Below are 27,569 nucleotides of genomic sequence, written 5' to 3' on the forward strand. Positions count from 1 at the left end.
CAGTTCTTGTGTGTGCTGTGGCTGTCCTGCTGCTAGTCACAGGCTGGGAGAGCTGCGTGGGGGACCTACCCACTGAGATCTGCGTGAGGGACCTACCCACTGAGATCTACCCACTGAGATCTACCCACTGAGATCTACCCACTGAGATCTGCGTGAGGGACCTACCCACTGAGATCTGCGTGAGGGACCTACCCACTGAGATCTGCGTGAGGGACCTACCCACTGAGAGCTGTGAGAGAGCTGCCCACTGAGTTGTGTGAGAGAGAGTGCTGCCCACTGAGAGCTGTGAGAGAGAGAGAGAGCGCTGCCCACTGAGAGCTGTGTGAGAGCGCTGCCCACTGAGAGCTGTGTGAGAGCGCTGCCCACTTAGAGCTGTGAGAGAGAGAGAGCGCTGCCCACTGAGAGCTGTGTGAGAGAGTGCTGCCCACTGAGAGCTGTGTGAGAGAGTGCTGCCCACTGAGAGCTGTGTGAGAGAGCGCTGCCCACTGAGAGCTGTGTGAGAGCGCTGCCCACTGAGAGCTGTGTGAGAGAGAGCTGCCCACTGAGAGCTGTGTGAGAGAGAGCGCTGCCCACTGAGAGCTGTGTGAGAGAGAGAGCTGCCCACTGAGAGCTGTGAGAGAGCGCTGCCCACTGAGAGCTGTGTGAGAGAGCGCTGCCCGCTGAGTTGTGTGAGAGAGCGCTGCCCACTGAGAGCTGTGAGAGAGCGCTGCCCACTGAGAGCTGTGAGAGAGCGCTGCCCACTGAGAGCTGTGAGAGAGCGCTGCCCACTGAGAGCTGTGTGAGAGAGCGCGCTGCCCACTGAGAGCTGTGTGAGAGCGCTGCCCACTGAGAGCTGTGAGAGAGAGCGCTGCCCACTGAGAGCTGTGTGAGAGAGCGCTGCCCACTGAGAGCTGTGAGAGAGAGAGCTGCCCACTGAGAGCTGTGAGAGAGAGAGCTGCCCACTGAGAGCTGTGAGAGAGAGCTGCCCACTGAGAGCTGTGAGAGAGAGAGCTGCCCACTGAGAGCTGTGAGAGAGAGCGCTGCCCACTGAGAGCTGTGAGAGAGAGGGCGCTGCCCACTGAGAGCTGTGTGAGAGAGCGCTGCCCACTGAGAGCTGTGAGAGAGCGCTGCCCACTGAGAGCTGTGTGAGAGAGCGCTGCCCACTGAGAGCTGTGTGAGAGAGCGCGCTGCCCACTGAGAGCTGTGAGAGAGAGAGCTGCCCACTGAGAGCTGTGAGAGAGAGAGCGCTGCCCACTGAGAGCTGTGTGAGAGAGAGCTGCCCACTGAGAGCTGTGTGAGAGAGCGCTGCCCACTGAGAGCTGTGTGAGAGAGCGCTGCCCACTGAGAGCTGTGTGAGAGAGCGCTGCCCACTGAGAGCTGTGTGAGAGAGCGCGCTGCCCACTGAGAGCTGTGAGAGAGAGAGCTGCCCACTGAGAGCTGTGAGAGAGAGAGCGCTGCCCACTGAGAGCTGTGTGAAAGAGCGCTGCCCACTGAGAGCTGTGAGAGAGCGCTGCCCACTGAGAGCTGTGAGAGAGAGAGCTGCCCACTGAGAGCTGTGTGAGAGAGCTGCCCACTGAGAGCTGTGAGAGAGAGAGCTGCCCACTGAGAGCTGTGTGAGAGAGCGCTGCCCACTGAGAGCTGTGAGAGAGAGAGCTGCCCACTGAGAGCTGTGTGAGAGAGCTGCCCACTGAGAGCTGTGTGAGAGAGCTGCCCACTGAGAGCTGTGTGTGAGAGCGCTGCCCACTGAGAGCTGTGAGAGAGAGCGCTGCCCACTGAGAGCTGTGTGAGAGAGAGCTGCCCACTGAGAGCTGTGTGAGAGAGAGCTGCCCACTGAGAGCTGTGTGAGAGAGCGCTGCCCACTGAGAGCTGTGTGAGAGAGAGCTGCCCACTGAGAGCTGTGTGAGAGAGCGCTGCCCACTGAGAGCTGTGTGAGAGAGCGCTGCCCACTGAGAGCTGTGTGAGAGAGCGCGCTGCCCACTGAGAGCTGTGAGAGAGAGAGCTGCCCACTGAGAACTGTGAGAGAGAGAGCGCTGCCCACTGAGAGCTGTGTGAGAGAGCGCTGCCCACTGAGAGCTGTGAGAGAGCGCTGCCCACTGAGAGCTGTGAGAGAGAGAGCTGCCCACTGAGAGCTGTGTGAGAGAGCGCTGCCCACTGAGAGCTGTGAGAGAGAGAGCTGCCCACTGAGAGCTGTGTGAGAGAGCTGCCCAATGAGAGCTGTGTGAGAGAGCGCTGCCCACTGAGAGCTGTGTGAGAGAGCGCTGCCCACTGAGAGCTGTGTGAGAGAAAGCTGCCCACTGAGAGCTGTGTGAGAGAGCGCTGCCCACTGAGAGCTGTGAGAGAGCGCTGCCCACTGAGAGCTGTGTGAGAGAGCGCTGCCCACTGAGAGCTGTGTGAGAGAGCGCGCTGCCCACTGAGAGCTGTGAGAGAGAGAGCTGCCCACTGAGAGCTGTGAGAGAGAGCGCTGCCCACTGAGAGCTGTGAGAGAGAGCGCTGCCCACTGAGAGCTGTGTGTGAGAGAGCGCTGCCCACTGAGAGCTGTGTGAGAGAGAGCGCTGCTCACAGAGCTGTGTGAGAGAGAGCTGCCCACTGAGAGCTGTGTGAGAGAGCGCTGCCCACTGAGAGCTGTGTGAGAGAGCGCTGCCCACTGAGAGCTGTGAGAGAGCGCTGCCCACTGAGAGCTGTGAGAGAGCGCTGCCCACTGAGAGCTGTGAGAGAGCGCTGCCCACTGAGAGCTGTGAGAGAGCGCTGCCCACTGAGAGCTGTGAGAGAGCGCTGCCCACTGAGAGCTGTGAGAGAGCGCTGCCCACTGAGAGCTGTGAGAGAGAGAGCTGCCCACTGAGAGCTGTGTGAGAGCGCTGCCCACTGAGAGCTGTGTGAGAGAGCGCTGCCCACTGAGAGCTGTGTGAGAGAGCGCTGCCCACTGAGAGCTGTGTGAGAGAGCTGCCCACTGAGAGCTGTGAGAGAGAGAGCTGCCCACTGAGAGCTGTGTGAGAGAGCGCTGCCCACTGAGAGCTGTGTGAGAGAGCGCTGCCCACTGAGAGCTGTGTGAGAGAGCGCTGCCCACTGAGAGCTGTGTGAGAGAGCGCTGCCCACTGAGAGCTGTGTGAGAGAGCGCTGCCCACTGAGAGCTGTGAGAGAGCGCTGCCCACTGAGAGCTGTGTGAGAGAGCGCTGCCCACTGAGAGCTGTGAGAGCGCTGCCCACTGAGAGCTGTGAGAGAGAGAGCTGCCCACGTAGAGCTGTGAGAGAGCGCTGCCCACTGAGAGCTGTGAGAGAGAGCGCTGCCCACTGAGAGCTGTGTGAGAGAGCGCTGCCCACTGAGAGCTGTGTGAGAGAGCGCTGCCCACTGAGAGCTGTGTGAGAGAGCGCTGCCCACTGAGAGCTGTGTGAGAGAGTGCTGCCCACTGAGAGCTGTGTGAGAGAGCGCTGCCCACTGAGAGCTGTGAGAGAGAGCGCTGCCCACTGAGAGCTGTGTGAGAGAGCGCTGCCCACTGAGAGCTGTGTGAGAGAGCGCTGCCCACTGAGAGCTGTGTGAGAGAGCGCTGCCCACTGAGAGCTGTGTGAGAGAGCGCTGCCCACTGAGAGCTGTGTGAGAGAGCGCTGCCCACTGAGAGCTGCGTGTGAGAGAGCGCTGCCCACTGAGAGCTGTGTGAGAGAGCGCTGCCCACTGAGAGCTGTGTGAGAGAGCGCTGCCCACTGAGAGCTGTGTGAGAGAGCGCTGCCCACTGAGAGCTGTGTGAGAGAGCTGCCCACTGAGAGCTGTGTGAGAGAGCGCTGCCCACTGAGAGCTGTGTGAGAGAGCGCTGCCCACTGAGAGCTGTGTGAGAGAGCGCTGCCCACTGACAGCTGTGTGAGAGAGCTGCCCACTGAGAGCTGTGTGAGAGAGCGCTGCCCACTGACAGTAGGAAATAGTGAGAGTAACAAACCTCTCTGTGTTATCCCAGGAGCTGAGCTGGATTATAATAGAATGGGCTCTGGACACCCTGCCCTGTGGATGCAGTGCTGACCCCTGGGACCTGGACACCCTGCCCTGTGGATGCAGTGCTGACCCCTGGGACCTGGACACCCTGCCCTGTGGATGCAGTGCTGACCCCTGGGACCTGGACACCCTGCCCTGTGAATGCAGTGCTGACCCCTGGGACCTGGACACCCTGCCCTGTGGATGCAGTGCTGACCCCTGGGACCTGGACACCCTGCCCTGTGGATGCAGTGCTGACCCCTGGGACCTGGACACCCTGCCCTGTGGATGCAGTGCTGAACCCTGGGACCTGGACACCCTGCCCTGTGGATGCAGTGCTGACCCCTGGGACCTGGACACCCTGCCCTGTGGATGCAGTGCTGACCCCTGGGACCTGGACACCCTGCCCTGTGGATGCAGTGCTGACCCCTGGGACCTGGACACCCTGCCCTGTGGATTCAGGGCTGACCCCTGGGACCTGGACACCCTGCCTGTGGATTCAGTGTTAGGCTCTGGACACCCTGCCTGTGGATGCAGTTTGACCCCTAGGCTCTGTACACCCTGCCTGTGGATGCAGTTTGACCCCTAGGCTCTGGACACCCTGCCTGTGGATGCAGTTTGACCCCTGGGCTCTGGACACCCTGCCCTGTGGATTCAGTGTTAGGCTCTGGACACCCTGCCCTGTGGATTCGGTGTTAGGCTCTGGACACCCTGCCCTGTGGATGCAGTTTGACCCCAGTGCTCTGGACACCCTGCCTGTGGATGCAGTTTGACCCCTAGGCTCTGTACACCCTGCCTGTGGATGCAGTTTGACCCCTAGGCTCTGGACACCCTGCCTGTGGATGCAGTTTGACCCCTGGGCTCTGGACACCCTGCCCTGTGGATTCGGTGTTAGGCTCTGGACACCCTTCCCTGTGGATGCAGTTTGACCCCAGTGCTCTGGACACCCTGCCTGTGGATGCAGTTTGACCCCTAGGCTCTGGACACCCTGCCTGTGGATGCAGTTTGACCCCTTGGAGTAAAAGGCTGCAGGGGGTCTGATAAAAGGTCAGTGACCTGTTTTATAGGGGGGTTCTCTCTGTAGAGTGCAGTGACTTGCCCCTTGGTGAGCGGAATGAATCCTTCAGCGCAGGGTGGGCTGTACATTGAAGACTGAAGGGGTTAACGCGCTAGACGTTTAAAACTTTGCACTTCTAAATGGTAACGCCACGTCTGGTTTATCAGGGGGCCGGCCTTTAACCCCTTCGCTGCCAAGCCCCATGGCAGTGAAAGGGTTAAGCCAATAGTGCCAGTGGTAGGTGCCCCAAACCCTGCATTGTCCTATATCCACACAGGCCCTTAAAAGCATCAACGCAAAACCTCCCCAGCACTGCAGGGGTTACTGGTTGCTGACCCGGGAGATGTGTGAGGTCTCCCATCCCATTGGTGCAAGATGGTATCCCTAAATGAAGTTCCCATGTGTGTAAAGGAACACAAAGGACCCCAAGTAGGAGACCCCCCTTCCCACACCTCCCCACTTTCTTCCCCCCCCCACTTTCTTTCCCCCCCACTTTCTTTCCCCCCCCACTTTCTCCCCCCCCCACTTTCTACCCCCCCACTTTCTTCGTCCCCCCCCACTTTCTTCCCCCCCTCACTCTCCCCCCCCACTTTCTTCCCCCCCCTTTCTTCCGTCCCCACTTTCTTCCGTCCCCACTTTCTTCCGTCCCCCCACTTTCTTCGCCCCCCCCACTTTCTCCCTCCACTTTCTTCCCCCCCCACTTTCTTCCCCCCCCACTTTTTCCCCCCACTTTTTCCCCCCCACTTTCTTTCCCCCCACTTTTTCCCCCCACTTTTTCCCCCCACTTTCTCCCCCCCCCACTTTCTCCCCCCCCACTTTCTCCCCCCCGACTTCCCCCCCCACAACGCTTTCCCCCCCCCACCACGCTTTCCCCCCCCCCACGCTTTCCCCCCCCCACGCTTTCCCCCCCCCACGCTTTCCCCCCCACACGCTTTCCCCCCCACACGCTTTCCCCCCCCACAACGCTTCCCCCCCCCACGCTTTCCCCCCCCCCCCACACCCCACACGCTTTCCCCCCCACACTCTTTCCCCCCCCCACACTCTTTCCCCCCCCCCACACTCTTTCCCCCCCGCCCCACACTCTTTCCCCCCCGCCCCACACTCTTTCCCCCCCGCCCCACACTCTTTCCCCCCGCCCCACACTCTTTCCCCCCGCCCCACACTCTTTCCCCCCGCCTCACACTCTTTCCCCCCGCCCCACACTCTTTCCCCCCCACTCTCCCCCCCCCACTCTTTCCCCCCCACTCTTCCCCCCCCACTCTTCCCCCCCCACTCTTCCCCCCCCCCACTCTTTCCCCCCCCATTCTTTCCCCCCCCCCACTCTTCCCCCCCCCACTCTTTCCCCCCCACTCTTTCCCCCCCCACTCTTCCCCCCCCACTCTTTCCCCCCCCCGCTCTTTCCCACCCCCGCTCTTTCCCCCCCCCGCTCTTTCCCCCCCCGCTCTTTCCCCCCCACTCTTTCTCCCCCCCCACTCTCTTTCCCCCCCACACTCTTTCCCCCCCCCACGCTCTTTCCCCCCCCCATGCTCTTTCCCCCCCCACGCTCTTCCCCCCCCCCCACGCTCTTCCCTCCCCCCCCACGCTCTTCCCCCCCCACGCTCTTCCCCCCCCACGCTCTTCCCCCCCCACGCTCTTCCCCCACACTCTTCCCCCCACCCACACTCTTCCCCCCCCCACACTCTTCCCCCCCCACACTCTTCCCCCCCCCACACTCTTCCCCCCACCCACACTCTTCCCCCCCACACTCTTTCCCCCCCCACACTCTTTCCCCCCCCACACTCTTTCCCCCCCCACACTCTTTCCCCCCCCACACTCTTTCCCCCCCACACTCTTCCCCCTCCACACTCTTTCCCCCTCCACACTCTTTCCCCCTCCACACTCTTTCCCCCCCACATCTTTTCCCCCCCCCACACACTCTTTCCCCCCCCCACACACTCTTTCCCCCCCCACACACTCTTTCCCCCCCCACACTCTTTCCCCCCCCACACTCTTTCCCCCCCACACTCTTCCCCCCCCCACACTCTTTCCCCCCCACACTCTTTCCCCCCCACACTCTTTCCCCCCCCCACACTCTTTCCCCCCCACACTCTTTCCCCCCCACACTCTTTCCCCCCCACACTCTTTCCCCCCACACTCTTTCCCCCCCACACTCTTCCCCCCCCCCACGCTCTTTCCCCCCCCACGCTCTTTCCCCCCCCCACGCTCTTTCCCCCCCCACACTCTTTCCCCCCCCCCACACTTTTCCCCCCCCACGCTCTTTCCCCCCCCCCACGCTCTTTCCCCTCCCACGCTCTTTTCCCCCCCCCCACGCTCTTCCCCCCCCCACGCTCTTTCCCCCCCCCCACGCTCTTTCCCCCCCCATGCTCTTTCCCCCCCCCCACGCTCTTTCCCCCCCCCACGCTCTTTTCCCCCCCACGCTCTTTCCCCCCCCCCACGCTCTTTCCCCCCCCCCACGCTCTTTCCCCCCCCCCCCACGCTCTTTCCCCCCCCCACGCTCTTTCCCCCCCCCACGCTCTTTCCCCCCCCCACGCTCTTCCCCCCCCCCCACGCTCTTCCCCCCCCCCCACGCTCTTTCCCCCCCCCCACGCTCTTTCCCCCCCCCCACGCTCTTTCCCCCCCCCCACGCTCTTTCCCCCCCCACGCTCTTTTCCCCCCCACGCTTTCCCCCCCCCCCACGCTCTTTCCCCCCCCCACGCTCTTTCCCCCCCACGCTCTTTCCCCCCCCACGCTCTTTCCCCCCCCACGCTCTTTTCCCCCCCACGCTCTTTCCCCCCCCACGCTCTTTCCCCCCCCCACGCTCTTTCCCCCCCCCACGCTCTTTCCCCCCCCGCGCTCTTTCCCCCCCCGCACTCTTCCCCCCCCCACACACTCTTTCCCCCCCCCCACACACTCTTTCCCCCCCCACACACTCTTTCCCCCCCCACACTCTTTCCCCCCCACACTCTTTCCCCCCCACACTCTTTCCCCCCCCCACACTCTTTCCCCCCCACACTCTTTCCCCCCCACACTCTTTCCCCCCCACACTCTTTCCCCCCCACACTCTTCCCCCCCCACACTCTTCCCCCCCCCCACACTCTTTCCCCCCCACACTCTTCCCCCCCCCCCACACTCTTTCCCCCCCCCACGCTCTTTCCCCCCCCCACGCTCTTTCCCCCCCCCACGCTCTTTCCCCCCCCCACACTTTTCCCCCCCCACGCTCTTTCCCCCCCCCCACGCTCTTTCCCCTCCCACGCTCTTTTCCCCCCCCCCACGCTCTTTCCCCCCCCACGCTCTTTCCCCCCCCCCACGCTCTTTCCCCCCCCCACGCTCTTTCCCCCCCCCACGCTCTTTCCCCCCCCCCACGCTCTTTCCCCCCCCCCACGCTCTTTTCCCCCCCACGCTCTTTCCCCCCCACGCTCTTTCCCCCCCCACGCTCTTTCCCCCCCCACGCTCTTTCCCCCCCCCACGCTCTTTCCCCCCCCCACGCTCTTTCCCCCCCCCCACGCTCTTTCCCCCCCCCACGCTCTTTCCCCCCCCACGCTCTTTCCCCCCACGCTCTTTCCCCCCACGCTCTTTCCCCCCCACGCTCTTTCCCCCCCCACGCTCTTTTCCCCCCCACGCTCTTTCCCCCCCCACGCTCTTTACCCCCCCCACGCTCTTTACCCCCCCTCCACGCTCTTTCCCCCCCACGCTCTTTCCCCCCCCACGCTCTTTCCCCCCCCCCACGCTCTCCCCCCCCGCTCTTTCCCCCCCCCCGCTCTTTTCCCCCCCCACGCTCTTTTCCCCCCCCACGCTCTTTCCCCCCCCACGCTCTTTCCCCCCCCCACGCTCTTTCCCCCCCCCACGCTCTTTCCCCCCCCACGCTCTTTCCCCCCCCCCACGCTCTTTCCCCCCCCCACGCTCTTTCCCCCCCCACGCTCTTTCCCCCCCACGCTCTTTCCCCCCCCACGCTCTTTCCCCCCCCCCCACGCTCTTTCCCCCCCACGCTCTTTCCCCCCCCCACGCTCTTTCCCCCCCCACGCTCTTTCCCCCCCCCCGCGCTCTTTCCCCCCCTGCACTCTTTCCCCCCCCGCACTCTTTCCCCCCCCGCACTCTTTCCCCCCCCGCACTCTTTCCCCCCCCGCACTCTTCCCCCCCCACACACACGCTCTTTCCCCCCCCACACTCTTTCCCCCCCACACTCTTTCCCCCCCCCACACTTCCCCCCCCCACACTCTTTCCCCCCCCACACTCTTTCCCCCCCCCACACTCTTTCCCCCCCCCACACTCTTTCCCCCCCACACACTCTTTCCCCCCCCCCACACTCTTTCCCCCCCCCCACACTCTTTCCCCCCCCCACACTCTTTCCCCCCCCCCCACACTCTTTCCCCCCCCCCACACTCTTTCCCCCCCCACACTCTTTCCCCCCCCCACACTCTCCCCCCCCAACACTCTCCCCCTCCCACGCTCTTTCTCCCCCCCCCACACACACACTCTTTCCCCCCCCACACACTCTTTCCCCCCCCCACACTCTTCCCCCCCCACACTCTTTCCCCCCCCCACACTCTTTCCCCCCCCCCCACACTCTTTCCCCCCCCCCACACTCTTTCCCCCCCCCCACACTCTTTCCCCCCACACACTCTTTCCCCCCCCCCCCCCACACTCTTCCCCCCCCCCCCCCCACACTCTTCCCCCCCCCACACTCTTCCCCCCCCCCACACTCTTCCCCCCCCCCCACACTCTCCCCCCCCCCCCCCCCACACTCTTCCCCCCCCCCCCCCCCCCCCCGCTGGACACTGCATTGTCTGGGGCAGAGGGGCTGGTCTATTGCAGTGTCCCAATAAAAGGCGGATTTATACGTGAGGAGAGATCTTTGTAGTGGGAGCTGCTGTAGGGGATGCTTTGTGTTCCCATTTTGCCTGGAACAAAGACCTCGCTGCCCGGATTCTTATTTCTGCCCAAAGCCCGACCACGGCCCCAGCCCCAGCCCCGGCCACTGCCCCCTTCTTACACTTCTATTTATCAGGGTCATATGCATTATATAGTGTTTATTCCCTCACGGCCTCTTTAACTCTTTCTATGCTGACGGGCCACCAGCATTCTAAGGGTTAATGCAGAGTGTGTGTGTGTGCGTGCGTGCGTGCGTGCGTGCGTGTGTGTGCGTGTGCGTGTGTGCAACTCCAGTCCTCAAGGGCCCCAACAGGTCAGGTTTTCAGGATATCCCTGCTTCAGCCCAGGTGGCTCAGTCTTCCACTGCAAACACCTGTCCTGTTGGTGGCCCCTGAGTACTGGCGTTGGCCGCCCCTGGGTTGAAATCCCTTTATCCAAAGGGTGTAAATAAAAAGCCCACAGGCCTGGTCTAAATCGGGGGATCCCGTGGCAACGGGAAAGAACCCCCCATTTCTGCCGTTGCACGTCACCCCCCGAACCACGCTCTCGTTTTAACCCATTCTGCGCTGTGGGGTATTTTCTGGCGCTGAAGGTGTGACCGCGGCATTGCACCCTGGCTCAGATCCGGTGACGGCCGGCGTGGCGGGGAATTTAATGCCGGTTTCTTGCCGGCAGTGAATTGGTTAATGTCCCAGCTGGGACCCGGCCCTTACCCTGAGAGGGAGCGTCTGTTTGGGGACCGCTCACATCCCTCGTGTGTTTGCATTATTGATCCTTTATAGCCAATACAAAGATCACTTGCGAGCACATTCACAGCCTTCGGCCTTGGCCATGTTTAGCGCTTGCTGGCGGAGGCGCGCTCCCGCTCAGCACTGAGCCCCTACAGCCGCAATTAGAGCGGCTCTAGTAGGGGCTCACCTGCGCTTCCGCGCGCTTGCGGAAGCGCAGGTCTTAGGGGAATTTAAAATTCCCCCGCTTGCCGGCGTGACAGGCCGGTCACGTGAGCGGTTCGCCCAATGAGGGCGAACCAGCTCCGTGACGTCACTGGCCCGCCCCCGGCCAGTGACGCGCCCGCCCCCGGCCCGCCCCCTGATGGCTTGCTGACAGCGCGTGCGGTAAGCAACCGCAAGGCCAGGGAAAGCACCCGCTTTCCCTGCACCTCAGCACGCCAGCAGGGAGCATGGCCGAGGCCTAAGGCTGCGCCCCCGCTAGCGCCGACCGCGCTATGCTTGGAGAGCGGTGGGAAATAACATGCAAATGAGCACACCGTGTCACCTTTTGCCTGAAATCCATTTTTACATGGAACCCTTATAAACTAATGCTCGCTGTTAACACAGCTTTTAAGCACAGCATTGATTCTTTATATGCAGACAACTCTTCCCTCCCCTCCCCCCAAGCAGTGAGTGGGTTAATTTAATCTACTTGCGATTTATTTTTTTAAACACCCTTTGTGCCTTTACCCCACCGGCAGTGAACGGGTTACTGACCTGCGGAGCGCGCACGGGTTTGTTTGACGAGAGTTATTCTCAGCAATGGAGCGACCTGTTTTGCCGGATTTATTGGTGGCACGTGGTTAGCACTAGACCACGGGTGGCCAACTTCAGTCCTCAAGGGCCATCAACAGGTCAGGTTTTCAGGATATGCCTGCTTCAGCTTAGGTTAGACTGAGCCGCTGATTGAGACACCTGTGCTGAAGCAGGGACTGATTAATCTACCTATGCTGAAGCAGGGATATCCTGGAAACCTGACCCGTTGGGGGCCCTTGAGGACAGGAGTTGGCCGCCCCTGACCTAGAGGCACGGGGGCATTCGCGCGCCCCCCACCCCCCTCCACCTCTTGTGTTATGTTTTTGCAGGCCCTCTCTGGCAGGGGCGTGCACCTCGTTTTTGTAAGATCATTGCCGGGTCTGCCACGTGGACACCATTACTCTGCTATGTATCAATGCATGTCCCCCACCTGCTGGGTGCAAAAGGGATTCCTTCTATACCCAGGGGTGGGGGGGATCAACTCCAGTTCTCAAGCCCCCCCCCCCCCCCACCCCCAAGAGGTCAGGTTTTCAGGATATCCCTGCTTCAGCACAGGTGGGTCAATCGGTCCCTTACTAGAGCAGCATTAATCCTTTAGTTAATGCATTTATTTCACTTGAGCGCTGGTATATTTCTTTTTGATATATATATTATTATTATTATTATTATCCCTCACTTACAAGAGTTTGTGCGGAAATCTCGTCACTGACCCCAGGAGGCCACATCGAGGCCCTTCGTGGGCTGAACGGGACGTTTGGCCGCAACCCAATCACCGCCACCTTCCGCCATTTTTAAATATCCCCGGGAGGATCGCCCCAGCCGAGGGCACATCTCCCCTGGCGCCGCTCTGCTGGCTTCTGTGCGTGCGGCGCATCTCCGATGAGTGGCTTTAGTGGTACATACGTCGGCTCTCGCCCCCGGGACAGGCGGCTTCTGTCCCCCCCGCACGGTGGCAGCGTGTCCCCCCCGCACGGTGGCAGCGTGTCCCCCCTGCACGGTGGCAGCGTCCCCCCCCGCACGGTGGCAGCGTGTCCCCCCCGCACGGTGGCAGCGTCCCCCCCCGCACGGTGGCAGCGTGTCCCCCCCGCACGGTGGCAGCGTGTCCCCCCCGCACGGTGGCAGCGTGTCCCCCCCGCACGGTGGCAGCGTGCCCCCCCGCACGGTGGCAGCGTGCCCCGCCGCACGGTGGCAGCGTGTGTCCCCCGCACGGCGGCTTCTGTCCCCCCGCACGGTGGCAGCGTGTGTCCCCCCGCATGGTGGCAGCGTGTCCCCCCGCACGGTGGCAGCGTGTGTCCCCCGCACGGTGGCAGCGTGTCCCCCGCACGGCGGCTTCTGTCCCCCCGCACGGTGGCAGCGTGTGTCCCCCCGCATGGTGGCGTGTCCCCCCCGCACGGTGGCAGCGTGTCCCCCCGCACGGTGGCAGCGTGTGTCCCCCGCACGGTGGCAGCGTGTCCCCCGCACGGCGGCTTCTGTCCCCCCGCACGGTGGCAGCGTCCCCCCCCCGCACGGTGGCAGCGTGTCCCCCCCCGCACGGTGGCAGCGTGTCCCCCCCGCACGGTGGCAGCGTGTCCCCCCGCACGGTGGCAGCGTGTCCCCCCCGCACGGTGGCAGCGTGTCCCCCCGCACGGTGGCAGCGTGTCCCCCCCGCACGGTGGCAGCGTGTCCAACCCCGCACGGTGGCAGCGTGTCCCCCCCGCACGGTGGCAGCGTGTCCCCCCCGCACGGTGGCAGCGTGTCCAACCCCGCACGGTGGCAGCGTCCCCGCCCGCACAGTGGCAGCGTGTCCCCCCCGCACGGTGGCAGCGTCCCCCCCCGCACGGTGGCAGCGTGTCCCCCCCGCACGGTGGCAGCGTGTCCCCCCCGCACGGTGGCAGCGTGTCCCCACGCACGGTGGCAGCGTGTCCCCTGTGTCTGCCCCGGGAGGGAATTCTAGGAACCCAGCGGTTAAAGTGTTTAAAGGCTTTATGCGCCGTCCCTCCTTTGTGACGCTAAACCAAATAATAAAATCCTACCAGCCTGCCCGCCAGCCAAGTATGCTCCATGCAAAATGGGGGGAGATCCTTGCCCAGACAGCCAGCAATTGGCCCGCTCCCTCCCCCCGCCCGTAGCATGTGAATGGGGGGGAGATCCTTGCCCAGACAGCCAGCAATTGGCCCGCTCCCTCCCCCCGCATCATGTGCATGGGAGGGAGATCCTTGCCCAGACAGCCAGCAATTGGCCCGCTCCCTCCCTCCGCCCAAAAGCACTGTAAAATGGGAGGGGGAGATCCTCATTCAGCCGATGTTGGGCTGCTTCCCTCCCCCTCCCGCCCCTAGGGTCAGCTTAGGCCCAGCCCTAAAGCTGGCGCCCAGCCTTTTACCAGCGTTGATTGGGCATAGGCCGGCCCGGCCCTACAGCCGGCGCCTCCAGCCTGCCGCGCTGTTCTAGGGGCTCCAGCTGAGGGACAGACCCTAAAGTCCTCGCCCTTTCTCCGTCTCGTGAGCTTGGCTGGCGCGGCAGCTCCGCTGTGACGAGGAGACAAACTGCTCCTGTGTGATACAAATCATGTTAATATAACAATCCAACAGCTCAATACCATAGCAAAACATTGGGGATGGGTGGGTGGGAATTCCGTTAGCTCTGTCTCTCACCCCTGGGGCCCCACTCTTTATACCCTCTCCCCCTCCCCCTGCATGGGAGGGGACAAGCAGCCTTCCCACTCCGTGTGGGAAGGGGGAGGGGGGTTAGCCGACCCCCCCCCTACCAGCTCTCGCCAATCAGGACGTCGCAGCCCTTAAGGAGCCTACGACCCCATGCTGGGGCCTCTGCCTCTTCAAAACATTGCGGAGAAGCGATGTTAGAAAAATCTGTGCCACGTTTCTGCGAACAAACCAAAGTCCGATTTCCTGCAAGAATCCCACGTTTCTTTAAGTGGAACTGTAAAAAACACACACACAACAGTGCTACTTTTGCGTGTGAATAGAAGGTACTGGTACTTTTGGCGTGTGCATAGAAGGTACTGGTACTTTTGCATGTGGTTAGAAGGTTATGGTACTTTTGGCGTGTGCAATGAAGGTACTGGTACTTTTGGCGTGTGCATAGAAGGTACTGGTACTTTTGCATGTGGTTAGAAGGTTATGGTACTTTTGGCGTGTGCATAGAAGGTACTGGTACTTTTGGCGTGTGCATAGAAGGTATTGGTACTTTTGACATGTGCTTAGAATGTACTGGTACTTTTGGCGTGTGCATAGAAGGTATTGGTACTTTTGGCATGTGCATAGAAGGTACTGGTACTTTTGGCGTGTGCATAGAAGGTATTGGTACTTTTGGCGTGTTCATAGAAGGTATTGGTACTTTTGGCATGTGCATAGAAGGTATTGGTACTTTTGACATGTGCTTAGAATGTACTGGTACTTTTGGCATGTGCATAGAAGGTACTGGTACTTTTGGCGTGTGCATAGAAGGTACTGGTACTTTTGGCGTGTGCATAGAAGGTACTGGTAATTTTGGCGTGTGCATAGAAGGTACTGGTACTTTTGGCGTGTGCATAGAAGGTATTGCTACTTTTGGCGTGTGCATAGAAGGTATTACTTCTTTTGGTGTGTGCATAGAAGGTACTGGTACTTTTGGCGTGTGCATAGAAGGTACTGGTAATTTTGGCGTGTGTATAGAAGGTACTGGTAGTTTTGGCGTGTGCATAGAAGGTACTGGTACTTTTGGCGTGTGCATAGAAGGTACTGGTACTTTTGGCGTGTGCATAGAAGGTATTGCTACTTTTGGCGTGTGCATAGAAGGTACTGGTACTTTTGGCGTGTGCACAGAAGGTATTGCTACTTTTGGCGTGTGCATAGAAGGTATTACTTCTTTTGGCGTGTGCATAGAAGGTATTACTTCTTTTGGCGTATGCATAGAAGGTATTACTTCTTTTGGCGTGTGCATAGAAGGTACTGGTACTTTTGGCGTGTGCACAGAAGGTATTGCTACTTTTGGCGTGTGCATAGAAGGTATTGCTACTTTTGGCGTGTGCATAGAAGGTACTGGTACTTTTGGCGTGTGCACAGAAGGTATTGCTACTTTTGGCGTGTGCACAGAAGGTACTGGTACTTTTGGCGTGTGCATAGAAGGTACTGGTACTTTTGGCGTGTGCACAGAAGGTATTGCTACTTTTGGCGTGTGCATAGAAGGTACTGGTACTTTTGGCGTGTGCACAGAAGGTACTGGTACTTTTGGCGTGTGCATAGAAGGTACTGGTACTTTTGGCGTGTGCACAGAAGGTACTGGTACTTTTGGCGTGTGCATAGAAGGTATTGCTACTTTTGGCGTGTGCACAGAAGGTACTGGTACTTTTGGCGTGTGCACAGAAGGTACTGGTACTTTTGGCGTGTGCACAGAAGGTACTGGTACTTTTGGCGTGTGCATAGAAGGTATTGCTACTTTTGGCGTGTGCACAGAAGGTATTGCTACTTTTGGCGTGTGCATAGAAGGTACTGGTACTTTTGGCGTGTGCATAGAAGGTATTGCTACTTTTGGCGTGTGCATAGAAGGTACTGGTACTTTTGGCGTGTGCATAGAAGGTATTGCTACTTTTGGCGTGTGCATAGAAGGTACTGGTACTTTTGGCGTGTGCACAGAAGGTACTGGTACTTTTGGCGTGTGCATAGAAGGTATTGCTACTTTTGGCGTGTGCATAGAAGATACTGGTACTTTTGGCGTGTGCATAGAAGGTATTGCTACTTTTGGCGTGTGCATAGAAGGTACTGGTACTTTTGGCGTGTGCATAGAAGGTACTGGTACATGTACCGCAGTATTAAACACCCAAGTCCTCAGTATTAATACTTTTATTCCCCCCCCCCCCCTACATCCTCTGTGCAAATGAGTTTAATAAGTGCGTAATATGAAGTGCGCGCTAATACGGGGGTAGCGGCGGGTCTGCTGGTATAAAGAGCCCCTTTGATAAGGAGCGGCCCCAGTCTGAAGTCTTGTCATGGGATGGAAAACCAGTGCCGCTCCCCTGGCAGCTTTGCACGTGGCTGGAGAAGTGGCCCCGTGGGTCAGAACACAAGCTCCCTTCTGTTTACGCCGCTTCACGCCACGGACCTACCTGGGATGTTAACCCCTCGCTGTACGAGGGGTTAGAAATGGCATGATAATGTAAAATATGTAGCTATTAGGAGTGGGTTAGTAGTGAAGATGGCGTTGATACTCGGTACTGCTGTATGCGGCAGCATCTTAATCCTTAAACGGATCCAGCCTCTGTGCCTGTATAGGAACGTATTTATTTCTGTGGGCCGTGAGTCAGAAGAATAACATTTCCCATTAGCCCGGGCCTCATTCCAGGGCAAACGCAGACTCACAACACAGGCTGCAGTGTGTGTGTGTGTGTGTCAGGCTCACAACGCGGGCTGCACTGTGTATGTGTGTGTCAGGCTCACAACACAGGCTGCAGTGTGTGTGTGTGTGTGTGTGTGTCAGGCTCACAACACAGGCTGCAGTGTGTGTGTGTGTGTCAGGCTCACAACGCGGGCTGCACTGTGTGTGTGTGTCAGGCTCACAACACAGGCTGCAGTGTATGTGTGTGTGTGTGTGTGTGTCAGGCTCACAACGCGGGCTGCACTGTGTGTGTGTGTGTGTCAGGCTCACAACACAGGCTGCAGTGTGTGTGTGTGTGTCAGGCTCACAACATAGGCTGCAGTGTGTGTGTGTCAGGCTCACAACACGGACTGCACTGTGTGTGTGTGTGTGTGTCAGGCTCACAACGCGGGCTGCACTGTGTGTGTGTGTCAGGCGCACAACACAGGCTGCAGTGTGTGTGTGTCAGGCTCACAACACGGGCTGCACTGTGTGTGTGTGTGTGTGTCAGGCTCACAACACGGGCTGCACTGTGTGTGTGTGTGTGTGTGTCAGGCTCACAACAAGGGCTGCACTGTGTGTGTGTGTGTGTCAGGCTCACAACACGGGCTGCACTGTGTGTGTGTGTGTGTGTGTGTGTGTGTGTGTCAGGCTCACAACAAGGGCTGCACTGTGTGTGTGTGTGTGTCAGGCTCACAACACGGGCTGCACTGTGTGTGTGTGTGTGTGTCAGGCTCACAACGCGGGCTGCACTGTGTGTGTGTGTGTGTGTGTGTGTGTGTGTGTGTGTGTGTGTGTGTGTGTGTGTGTGTGTGTGTGTGTGTGTGTGTGTGTGTCCAGCCACTGAACGCAGCAGAACGGCGTATTTTTTGCAGCCCGGGCAGAACAAACCCGTCGCTCGCCTGTTCACAAGCGCGCTGCCCGGGCACCGGGATATTGGCACCCGGAGGTTTCGCTGATGGACGCTCTGTCCGCCGCACTGCAGTGGTGGCCCAGGTTTACCCACAGTGCAGTGGGGCAGCCATGGTGATGTGGCCGTTTTGGTGACCGCTTATATCGGGGGGTGGGCCAACTCCCAGTCTTCAAGAGGCACTAACTGCTCAGGTTTTCAAGATATCCCTGCTTCAGCACAGGTGGCTCAATCAGCCCCTGCTTCAGCACAGGTGGCTCAGTCTTCCACTGATTCACCTGTGCTGAAGCGGGGATATCCTGAAAACCTGACCTGATGGTGGCCCTCGAGGACTGGAGTTGTCCGCCCCTGGGTTATATTCACTGCGGTGAGAAACGCCTGGACACCATTCCCCCCCCCCCCCCCCCAATTGTGCATGCTCACCCGGCTCACCCCTGCTCACTGCGGGGGGGGGGGGGGGGAGGATGGTGACAGCAGATTTGGAAGGCGCCCGCGGCCGCTGTCACACAGGGGAGGGGGAATTAGGGCCTCGGGAAAGCTCTGATCCTGGCCCGGTAATGCTGACGGCGCGGCCCTGTGACTGGTCAGGAGTCTGCAGTCACCGCTAGCGGGAACTGGAGGGGGGGGGGGGGGTGTTATCCCTGGAAAGGCCCCGCAGCAGGACGGGTAAAGGGGATTTTCCAGCCCAGCTGCAGAAGTGCGCACGTGACAGCAACGCTCATTTCCTGTTCGTTTCGGGCAAAGCTGGAACATGTTTTTCCAGTTAAAAGGAGAAGGGAAATAACGCTGGGAACGCACTGTTACTAACCGAGTCATAACTGCGGGGTATCGGCCTCTCGGGCCCTGTAACTGCGGGGTATCGGCCTCTCAGGCCCTGTAACTGCGGGGTATCGGCCTCTCAGACCCTGTAACTGCAGGGTATCGGCCTCTCAGGCCCTGTAACTGCGGGGTATCGGCCTCTCAGGCCCTGTAACTGCGGGGTATCGGCCTCTCAGGCCCTGTAACTGCGGGGTATCGGCCTCTCAGGCCCTGTAACTGCGGGGTATCGGCCTCTCAGGTCCTGTAACTGCGGGGTATCGGCCTCTCAGGCCCTGTAACTGCGGGGTATCGGCCTCTCGGGCCCTGTAACTGCGGGGTATCGGCCTCTCGGGCCCTGTAACTGCGGGGTATCGGCCTCTCAGGTCCTGTAACTGCGGGGTATCGGCCTCGTAGGCCCTATAACTGCGGGGTATCGGCCTCTCAGGCCCTGTAACTGCGGGGTATCGGCCTCTCAGACCCTGTAACTGCGGGGTATCGGCCTCGTAGGCCCTGTAACTGCGGGGTATCGGCCTCTCGGGCCCTGTAACTGCGGGGTATCGGCCTCTCAGGCCCTGTAACTGCGGGGTATCGGCCTCTCAGGCCCTGTAACTGCGGGGTATCGGCCTCTCGGGCCCTGTAACTGCGGGGTATCGGCCTCTCGGGCCCTGTAACTGCGGGGTATCGGCCTCTCAGGCCCTGTAACTGCGGGGTATCGGCCTCTCAGGCCCTGTAACTGCGGGGTATCGGCCTCTCAGACGCTGTAACTGCCGGGTATCGGCCTCTCAGACCCTGTAACTGCGGGGTATCGGCCTCTCAGGCCCTGTAACTGCGGGGTATCGGCCTCTCAGACCCTGTAACTGCGGGGTATCGGCCTCTCGGGCCCTGTAACTGCGGGGTATCGGCCTCTCGGGCCCTGTAACTGCGGGATATCGGCCTCTCGGGCCCTGTAACTGCGGGGTATCGGCCTCTCGGGCCCTGTAACTGCGGGGTATCGGCCTCTCGGGCCCTGTAACTGCGGGGTATCGGCCTCTCAGGCCCTGTAACTGCGGGGTATCGGCCTCTCAGGCCCTGTAACTGCGGGGTATCGGCCTCTCAGGCCCTGTAACTGCGGGGTATCGGCCTCTCAGTCCCTGTAACTGCTGGGTATCGGCCTCTCAGACCCTGTAACTGCGGGGTATCGGCCTCTCGGGCCCTGTAACTGCGGGGTATCGGCCTCTCAGGCCCTGTAACTGCGGGGTATCGGCCTCTCAGGCCCTGTAACTGCGGGGTATCGGCCTCTCAGGCCCTGTAACTGCGGGGTATCGGCCTCTCAGGCCCTGTAACTGCGGGGTATCGGCCTCTCAGGCCCTGTAACTGCGGGGTATCGGCCTCTCAGGCCCTGTAACTGCGGGGTATCGGCCTCTCAGGCCCTGTAACGCCCCCTCTGTGTCGGGGTGGGAGTAACGCCAGGTTTAGGGGTAATGAAATAATCATGTATAACTGGTACATAAGGTCACGTTAGTTAGGTCAGACTGTACCTAACTTTACACCCAGAAGTCCCCAACTTAAACGTACCCGGATTTCTGTGTGCGCAGTTTGGGGGAACGCTCTGTGGCATATCATTGGGTCCTTAACACAATGCTGAGAGAACGTGGCGTGACGTTATTGGTACATGTTCGGGCGTAACGTCATGTTAGGTTAGCTTCTTTCACGTGGCTGCTACCCTGCTCCACCTCACGTGGCTGCTACCCTGCAGTCTCGCACCCTGCTCCACCTCACGTGGCTGCTACCCTGCAGTCTCGCACCCTGCTCCCCTCTCACGTGGCTGATACCCTGCAGTCTCGCACCCTGCTCCCCCTCACGTGGCTGCTACCCTGCAGTCTCGCACCCTGCTCCACCTCACGTGGCTGCTACCCTGCAGTCTCGCACCCTGCTCCCCTCTCATGTGGCTGCTACCCTGCAGTCTCGCACCCTGCTCCCCCTCACGTGGCTGATACCCTGCAGTCTCGCACCCTGCTCCCCTCTCATGTGGCTGCTACCCTGCAGTCTCGCACCCTGCTCCCCCTCACGTGGCTGCTACCCTGCAGTCTCGCACCCTGCTCCCCTCTCACGTGGCTGATACCCTGCAGTCTCGCACCCTGCTCCCCCTCACGTGGCTGCTACCCTGCAGTCTCGCACCCTGCTCCCCCTCACGTGGCTGCTACCCTGCAGTCTCGCACCCTGCTCCCCCTCACGTGGCTGCTACCCTGCAGTCTCGCACCCTGCTCCCCTCTCACGTGGCTGCTACCCTGCAGTCTCGCACCCTGCTCCCCTCTCACGTGGCTGATACCCTGCAGTCTCGCACTCTGCTCCCCTCTCACGTGGCTGCTATCCTGCAGTCTCGCACCCTGCTCCCCCTCACGTGGCTGATACCCTGCAGTCTCGCACCCTGCTCCCCTCTCACGTGGCTGCTACCCTGCAGTCTCGCACCCTGCTCCCCTCTCACGTGGCTGATACCCTGCAGTCTCGCACCCTGCTCCCCCTCACGTGGCTGCTACCCTGCAGTCTCGCACCCTGCTCCCCCTCACGTGGCTGCTAACCTGCAGTCTCGCACCCTGCTCCCCCCTCACGTGGCTGCTACCCTGCAGTCTCGCACCCTGCTCCCCTCTCACGTGGCTGCTACCCTGCAGACTTGCACCCTGCTCCCCCTCACGTGGCTGCTAACCTGCAGTCTCTGACCCTGCTCCCCCTCATGTGGCTGCTACCCTGCAGTCTCGCACCCTGCTCCCCTCTCACGTGGCTGATACCTTGCAGTCTCGCACCCTGCTCCCCTCTCACGTGGCTGCTACCCTGCAGTCTCGCACCCTGCTCCCCCTCACGTGGCTGCTATCCTACAGTCTCGCACCCTGCTCCCCTCTCACGTGGCTGCTACCCTGCAGTCTCGCACCCTGCTCCCCTCTCACGTGGCTGATACCCTGCAGTCTCGCACTCTGCTCCCCTCTCACGTGGCTGCTATCCTGCAGTCTCGCACCCTGCTCCCCCTCACGTGGCTGCTACCCTGCAGTCTCGCACCCTGCTCCCCTCTCACGTGGCTGATACCCTGCAGTCTCGCACCCTGCTCCCCCTCACGTGGCTGCTACCCTGCAGTCTCGCACCCTGCTCCCCTCTCACGTGGCTGCTACCCTGCAGACTCGCACCCTGCTCCCCTCTCACGTGGCTGCTACCCTGCAGTCTCGCACCCTGCTCCCCTCTCACGTGGCTGCTACCCTGCAGTCTCGCACCCTGCTCCCCTCTCACGTGGCTGCTACCCTGCAGTCTCGCACCCTGCTCCCCTCTCACGTGGCTGCTACCCTGCAGTCTCGCACCCTGCTCCCCCTCACGTGGCTGCTACCCTGCAGTCTCGCACCCTGCTCCCCTCTCACGTGGCTGCTACCCTGCAGTCTCGCACCCTGCTCCCCCTCACGTGGCTGCTACCCTGCAGTCTCGCACCCTGCTCCCCCTCACGTGGCTGATACCCTGCAGTTTTGCACCCTGCTCCCCCTCACGTGGCTGCTACCCTGCAGTCTCGCACCCTGCTCCCCTCTCACGTGGCTGATACCCTGCAGTCTCGCACCCTGCTCCCCCTCACGTGGCTGCTACCCTGCAGTCTCGCACCCTGCTCCCCTCTCACGTGGCTGCTACCTTGCAGTCTCGCACCCTGCTCCCCCTCACGTGGCTGATACCCTGCAGTTTTGCACCCTGCTCCCCTCTCACGTGGCTGATACCCTGCAGTCTCACACCCTGCTCCCCTCTCACGTGGCTGATACCCTGCAGTTTTGCACCCTGCTCCCCTCTCACGTGGCTGATACCCTGCAGTTTTGCACCCTGCTCCCCCTCACGTGAGCAAATTTGTGCAAAACTATCAAATCAGATTCCCTCCGAAATGTGTTCCGAAGCCTCAAAGGGTTAATAATATCCCCAAATTAGTGAGCGGTCAGTGAAAGACAGTGCACCCTGTATATAGCGCCCTGTGTATATATAGAGTCCTGCTCCCTATGTGTATGTATATGTAGGTATATGTATAAGTGTGTGTGTGTGTGTGTGTGTCTTTATCTATATAGCGCTTCACAGCAGTAATATACGTGACAATCATATAAATAACAAATAATACAAATAACAGATAATAGAATAAGTGCTTCAGACTTAAAAGTGACATTAAGGAAGAGGAGTCCCTGCCCTGGCTGGCGCTGTAATAAAGTGTGTGTGTGTGTGTGTGTGTGTGTGTCCGTCCGTGATCTGTGTACACAGAAAATCAATACATGGGCAATATATGAGGTGTTGAAAAGCCATGCAGGAGTCCCTGCCCCGAAGAGCTTACAATCTAATTGTCAGGTAGGAAGAACGTACAGAGACAGTAGGAGGGCGTTCTAGTAAGTGCGTCTGCAATATATATGTATATATAGTATCCTGCTCACTGTGTGTATATAGCATCCTTCTCCCTGTATATAGCGTCATGCTCCCTGTATACAGTATCCGCAGTAAGTGACGCGGTCGCAGACTTCACCCGTGGGGGGGATTTTGCAAATTGTTATCTTTATGTTTTCACCACTAAACATTTGACACTAGGACTGAGTGTGTTTGTGCTGCTAAACATTTGACACTAGGACTGAGTGTGTTTGTGCTGCTAAACATTTGACACTAGGACTGAGTGTGTTTGTGTTGCTAAACATTTGACACTAGGACTGAGTGTGTTTGTGCTGCTAAACATTTGACACTAGGACTGAGTGTGTTTGTGCTGCTAAACATTTGACACTAGGACTGAGTGTGTTTGTGTTGCTAAACATTTGACACTAGGATTGAGTGTGTTTGTGCTGCTAAACATTTGACACTAGGACTGAGTGTGTTTGTGTTGCTAAACATTTGACACTAGGACTGAGTGTGTTTGTGCTGCTAAACATTTGACACTAGGACTGAGTGTGTTTGTGTTGCTAAACATTTGACACTAATGCAGTCCTTTCTTTTCTAAACCCAAACGCTCCGTCCCCAGCAGAGAGAATAACATTTCTGGGACGTTCCCCGCTCAGCCCGAGAACCGCTGGACACGCAGAATAATCTGTATCCGGCACTGAATCCACCTGGGATATTGGTATTGATCGCTGGCGCTATTTGTAACTAGGAGTATACCATGCAGATATTTATCACGGGCTGGGGAGTAATGGGGGGACACGGAAGGAAATATGTTTAATGAGTGGGGGGGGAATGCTGCTTCGGTGACAAAGTAGTCAATGCATGGAACAGCCTTCCAGCACAGGTGGAGGTAAACACAACACATGAAAGTTCAGCACAGCGGGGTAACAATACCCAGTAGGGGCAATTGGGCAGGGTCCTCTGGCATTGAATGGTTACCTCTGCAGTAGGCTCTGTAAATCAACGTAGAGAGAAAGTGGAGCGAGCTGCATGGTAAATGCCCCCTCTCCCCCATGGTTAATGCCCCCTCTCCCCAATGAACCCCAGCTCTGCCATAGTCCTGTACGGGGTCCCTGGTGATGTCTGACAGCCCTCGGTGTCGCAGCGAGGCGCAGAACTGCCGGGCTGTTTCACAGAGCGGCGTCTTTGTTTTCCGCCTGGTTAGCGCTGTCACTTTGGGATCATATTAAGGGGATACGCGTGGTGGCGGCTGTCACCCTCCATGCCCACACCTGCCTGTTGAGAACGAGTTCCCTGCCTGTGAATGGGAGCCTGGCACTGCTCTCCCCTGTAGCAGGATTTCTTGGGAATGACGCCGCGCTGAAGCGGCACATAGAGCAATATAAGGCAAACATTTGTGTAACGAGAGAATGGAGGCTGTGTTTGTGGCAAAAAATATGTCAAGATTGCAAGTGAACGGCGATAATCAGAATCTGTGCAGCATGTTTCATTTCGTGGTGTGCGCTTATTGCCCAGCAGTGTGTGCTTATTGCCCAGCAGTGTGTGCTTATTGCCCAGCAGTGTGTGCTTATTGCCCAGCAGTGTGTGCTTAGTGCCCAGCAGTGTGTGCTTATTGCCCAGCAGTGTGTGCTTATTGCCCAGCAGTGTGTGCTTAGTGCCCAGCAGTGTGTGCTTAGTGCCCAGCAGTGTGTGCTTAGTGCCCAGCAGTGTGTGCTTAGTGCCCAGCAGTGTGTGCTTAGTGCCCAGCAGTGTGTGCTTAGTGCCCAGCAGTGTGTGCTTAGTGCCCAGCAGTGTGTGCTTATTGCCCAGCAGTGTGTGCTTAGTGCCCAGCAGTGTGTGCTTATTGCCCAGCAGTGTGTGCTTAGTGCCCAGCAGTGTGTGCTTAGTGCCCAGCAGTGTGTGCTTAGTGCCCAGCAGTGTGTGCTTAGTGCCCAGCAGTGTGTGCTTATTGCCCAGCAGTGTGTGCTTATTGCCCAGCAGTGTGTGCTTAGTGCCCAGCAGTGTGTGCTTATTGCCCAGCAGTGTGTGCTTATTGCCCAGCAGTGTGTGCTTATTGCCCAGCAGTGTGTGCTTATTGCCCAGCAGTGTGTGCTTATTGCCCAGCAGTGTGGTTATTGCCCAGCTAAGGAGCAGCTTGTCCGTATCGACACATTGTTATTCCATCGGTTTCACAAGCCCCGAATAACGTTTCTTTCCTCCTCATTCTGTCTTCCCAGGACCGAGTGGATGGGAACACATTTGAAGTTGGATGTGATCTTCTCCGCCACATCTAGTGAATGAGCTCTCGGGAGGGACTTACCCTGAGGATACTCCACTCCCGATTCGTTTTCTGTCCTTGTGCGCACCGAGACTTCCCTGGGTTGTAGGAGTCCAAAGCTTCTTGTACCAAGGTCCTTCCACAAGACCAGAGAACGGTGCCTGGTTCACTGAGGTCGCCAAGATGCCCATACTGAAGCAGCTGGCCGCCCAAAGCAATGCGTCCAAGCGTCGGTCCCGAGCGGACCTCACGGCGGAGATGATCAGCGCTCCCCTGGGGGACTTCCGTCACACCATGCACATCGGGAGAGCCGGTGATGCCTTCGGAGACACATCCTTCCTCAAAAGCAAAGGTGAAGACCAACCCGAGCCGGAGGAATCCGTCCCCAAACCAGGGCTGCTGTCCAGACACTTCCGCAGCAGCAAGCGGTCCCAGTCGGTGACCCGCAGTGACCGCAGGGACATGCTGGGGTCGCTGCGGGACTCTGCTCTCTTTGTGAAGAACGCCGTCTCCTTACCCCAGCTGACCGAGAAGGAGACGGACAAGAGTATGTCCGGCAGGAAGATGCCCAAAAGTCTGTCGTCCAGCCCGGTCAAGAAGGTGCCCGAAGAGCAACACGTCAACGGGGCGTCCGCCCGCAGCCCGGCACCCTATCCCGATCTCATTTTGGCAGAGAGGGAGTTTGGGGAGTTAACGGAGCTGCCGGAGACGGCCCCCAGAAGCAGCTACGGCATGAAGCACGCCGAGTCCATCATGTCATTCCACATAGACCTAGGGCCGTCCATGCTGGGAGATATCCTGAGCGTGATGGACCAGTGTCCATGGGAGCAGGGCCTGGACTGCAGCCTCGACGAGCCCGACAACAACGGGGCCCAACATGGCACAAGCTTCATGTCCTCTCGGCACATGGCGCCTCCATCCACCGGGGCGGCCAGTGCCAGCTGGCGATGAGGGCAGCAGGGTGAGCACTCACGGCCCCAGCTCCGGTAGAAGTCAAGCGACCAAAGACCACCATTCTGTATCCATGTCGGGGGCCCCGGAGGAGAAGCAGAAGAGGAGGAGAGACTTCTCTTTCGTGGATGAGGAGGAGGATGAGATCAGGGTATAGGAAGGGCCAGATGTCTGCAAGAGTTTCCTTTTTATCCTGCCCTCATTTGCTGGGAGACGTATAGAGAGGACTGGCTCATCTGTCGATCGGGGCTCAGGATATGCTGTTGGGGTCAGTCCGGCAACAACCCTCTCACCTACCAGCCCCCGTATTTGCCCGTCATGGTTTGTATTCTGTACAAGACTTCAAGGGCAGCAAGGCTCCAAGAACAGGCAGACGAGTCGCTCACGGCCAACGTCCTGCCATGGATAGTCACCATCCAGACCGGGTCACTTTATCTTGGCGTAATGGTATACCATTAGCTGGAAACGACATTGACCATGACAGGAGACCTTTCCTGGGGGAGACTCTGACGGAACACTACAAACAGGGGGTGCAATCCTATAGAGGGTTTATTTTGTATTTCATTTTTTTTGGAGCGAACGGAGGAAGTTTTGGTTCATGTGCAGCTCTGGGCTGCAAAACTGGCCAACGGTTTAACCCCGCAGGGCACGGTGCCCCCTCCCTCCCCCGTGACAAGGCTAACGTAGAAGGCGGGCACCCCCTGCACCGATCACTACAACCTTCTGTGACTAATGCCACCTCCCTTGACCCCCGACCCCTGCATTCTGTTCCATAGAAATGTAGCGGTCTTCTCTACCTGTCCGTGTTCCTTTCGGCGTTTTCTGTCTCGTTGCGCCGCTCCCTGCCCTTATTTTAAAGCCCTAACCCAGCGGTGGCCAACGCCAGCCCTCCAGGGCCACCAACAGGTCAAGTTTTTTTGTTCAGGATGTCCCTGCTTCAGCACAGGTGGCTCAGTGAGTCTGCTTCAGTACAGATGGCTCAATGTTCGACTGAGCCACTGATTGAGCCACCTGTGCTGAAGCAGGGATATCCTCAAAACCTGACCTGTTGGTGGCCCTTGAAGACTGGAGTTGGCCACTCCTGGCCTAACCCAAAATGGTAACCCTCCAACTCCCATTTGGCTGCGTTCGCTTCCAGCAGACACGCACATCCCAGACTTCTCCCAGAATGCATCTGCTTTTTAATTGGAAGAGTCTGAGGACGATGGTTTTATTTTATTTTTTTAATACATTTATTTGGGGGGGGTGGGGGGGGGGGAGGGGGGAATATTTAATAAATCACAGAAAATAATGGTGACTATGGGACGTTGTCACCGGCAGAGCAAGGACAGCGAGAGGGTGATCGCTGACCAGGTCTGATGCGTTTCGCTTTCTGCTTTCCGACCCTGCGATATTACCCCTCCCCCCCCCCACACCCCCTGGTGACAGGCGCTCGGAGAGGGTGACCGTTGACCCAAAATGGCACACTAGCATCACTACACCTCTAGGACTACAAGATTAGCGTTACATGGGACTGCGAGTCTCTGAATAAAAGGCAGTTTGTCCTCGTCTGCAATTAACCCCTAGACTGCCGGTACATGTCGGAACAATGCA

General features: G+C 59.2%; 1 protein-coding gene across 1 annotated transcript; it reads left to right on the plus strand.

Moving 5' to 3' along the window:
* Positions 1 to 27,231, plus strand: CDC42EP4 (CDC42 effector protein 4). The gene is given in 4 exon segments (XM_075580081.1): positions 1 to 231; positions 3,923 to 4,983; positions 24,985 to 25,955; positions 25,957 to 27,231. Coding segments are annotated over 2 exon segments (924 nt in total). The 5' UTR covers positions 1 to 231; positions 3,923 to 4,983; positions 24,985 to 25,208; the 3' UTR covers positions 26,134 to 27,231.
* Positions 27,232 to 27,569: the final 338 nt, after the last annotated feature.

This window comes from Ascaphus truei, chromosome 22 (genome assembly GCF_040206685.1).
Source record: "Ascaphus truei isolate aAscTru1 chromosome 22, aAscTru1.hap1, whole genome shotgun sequence".
Taxonomy (NCBI): domain Eukaryota; kingdom Metazoa; phylum Chordata; class Amphibia; order Anura; family Ascaphidae; genus Ascaphus; species Ascaphus truei.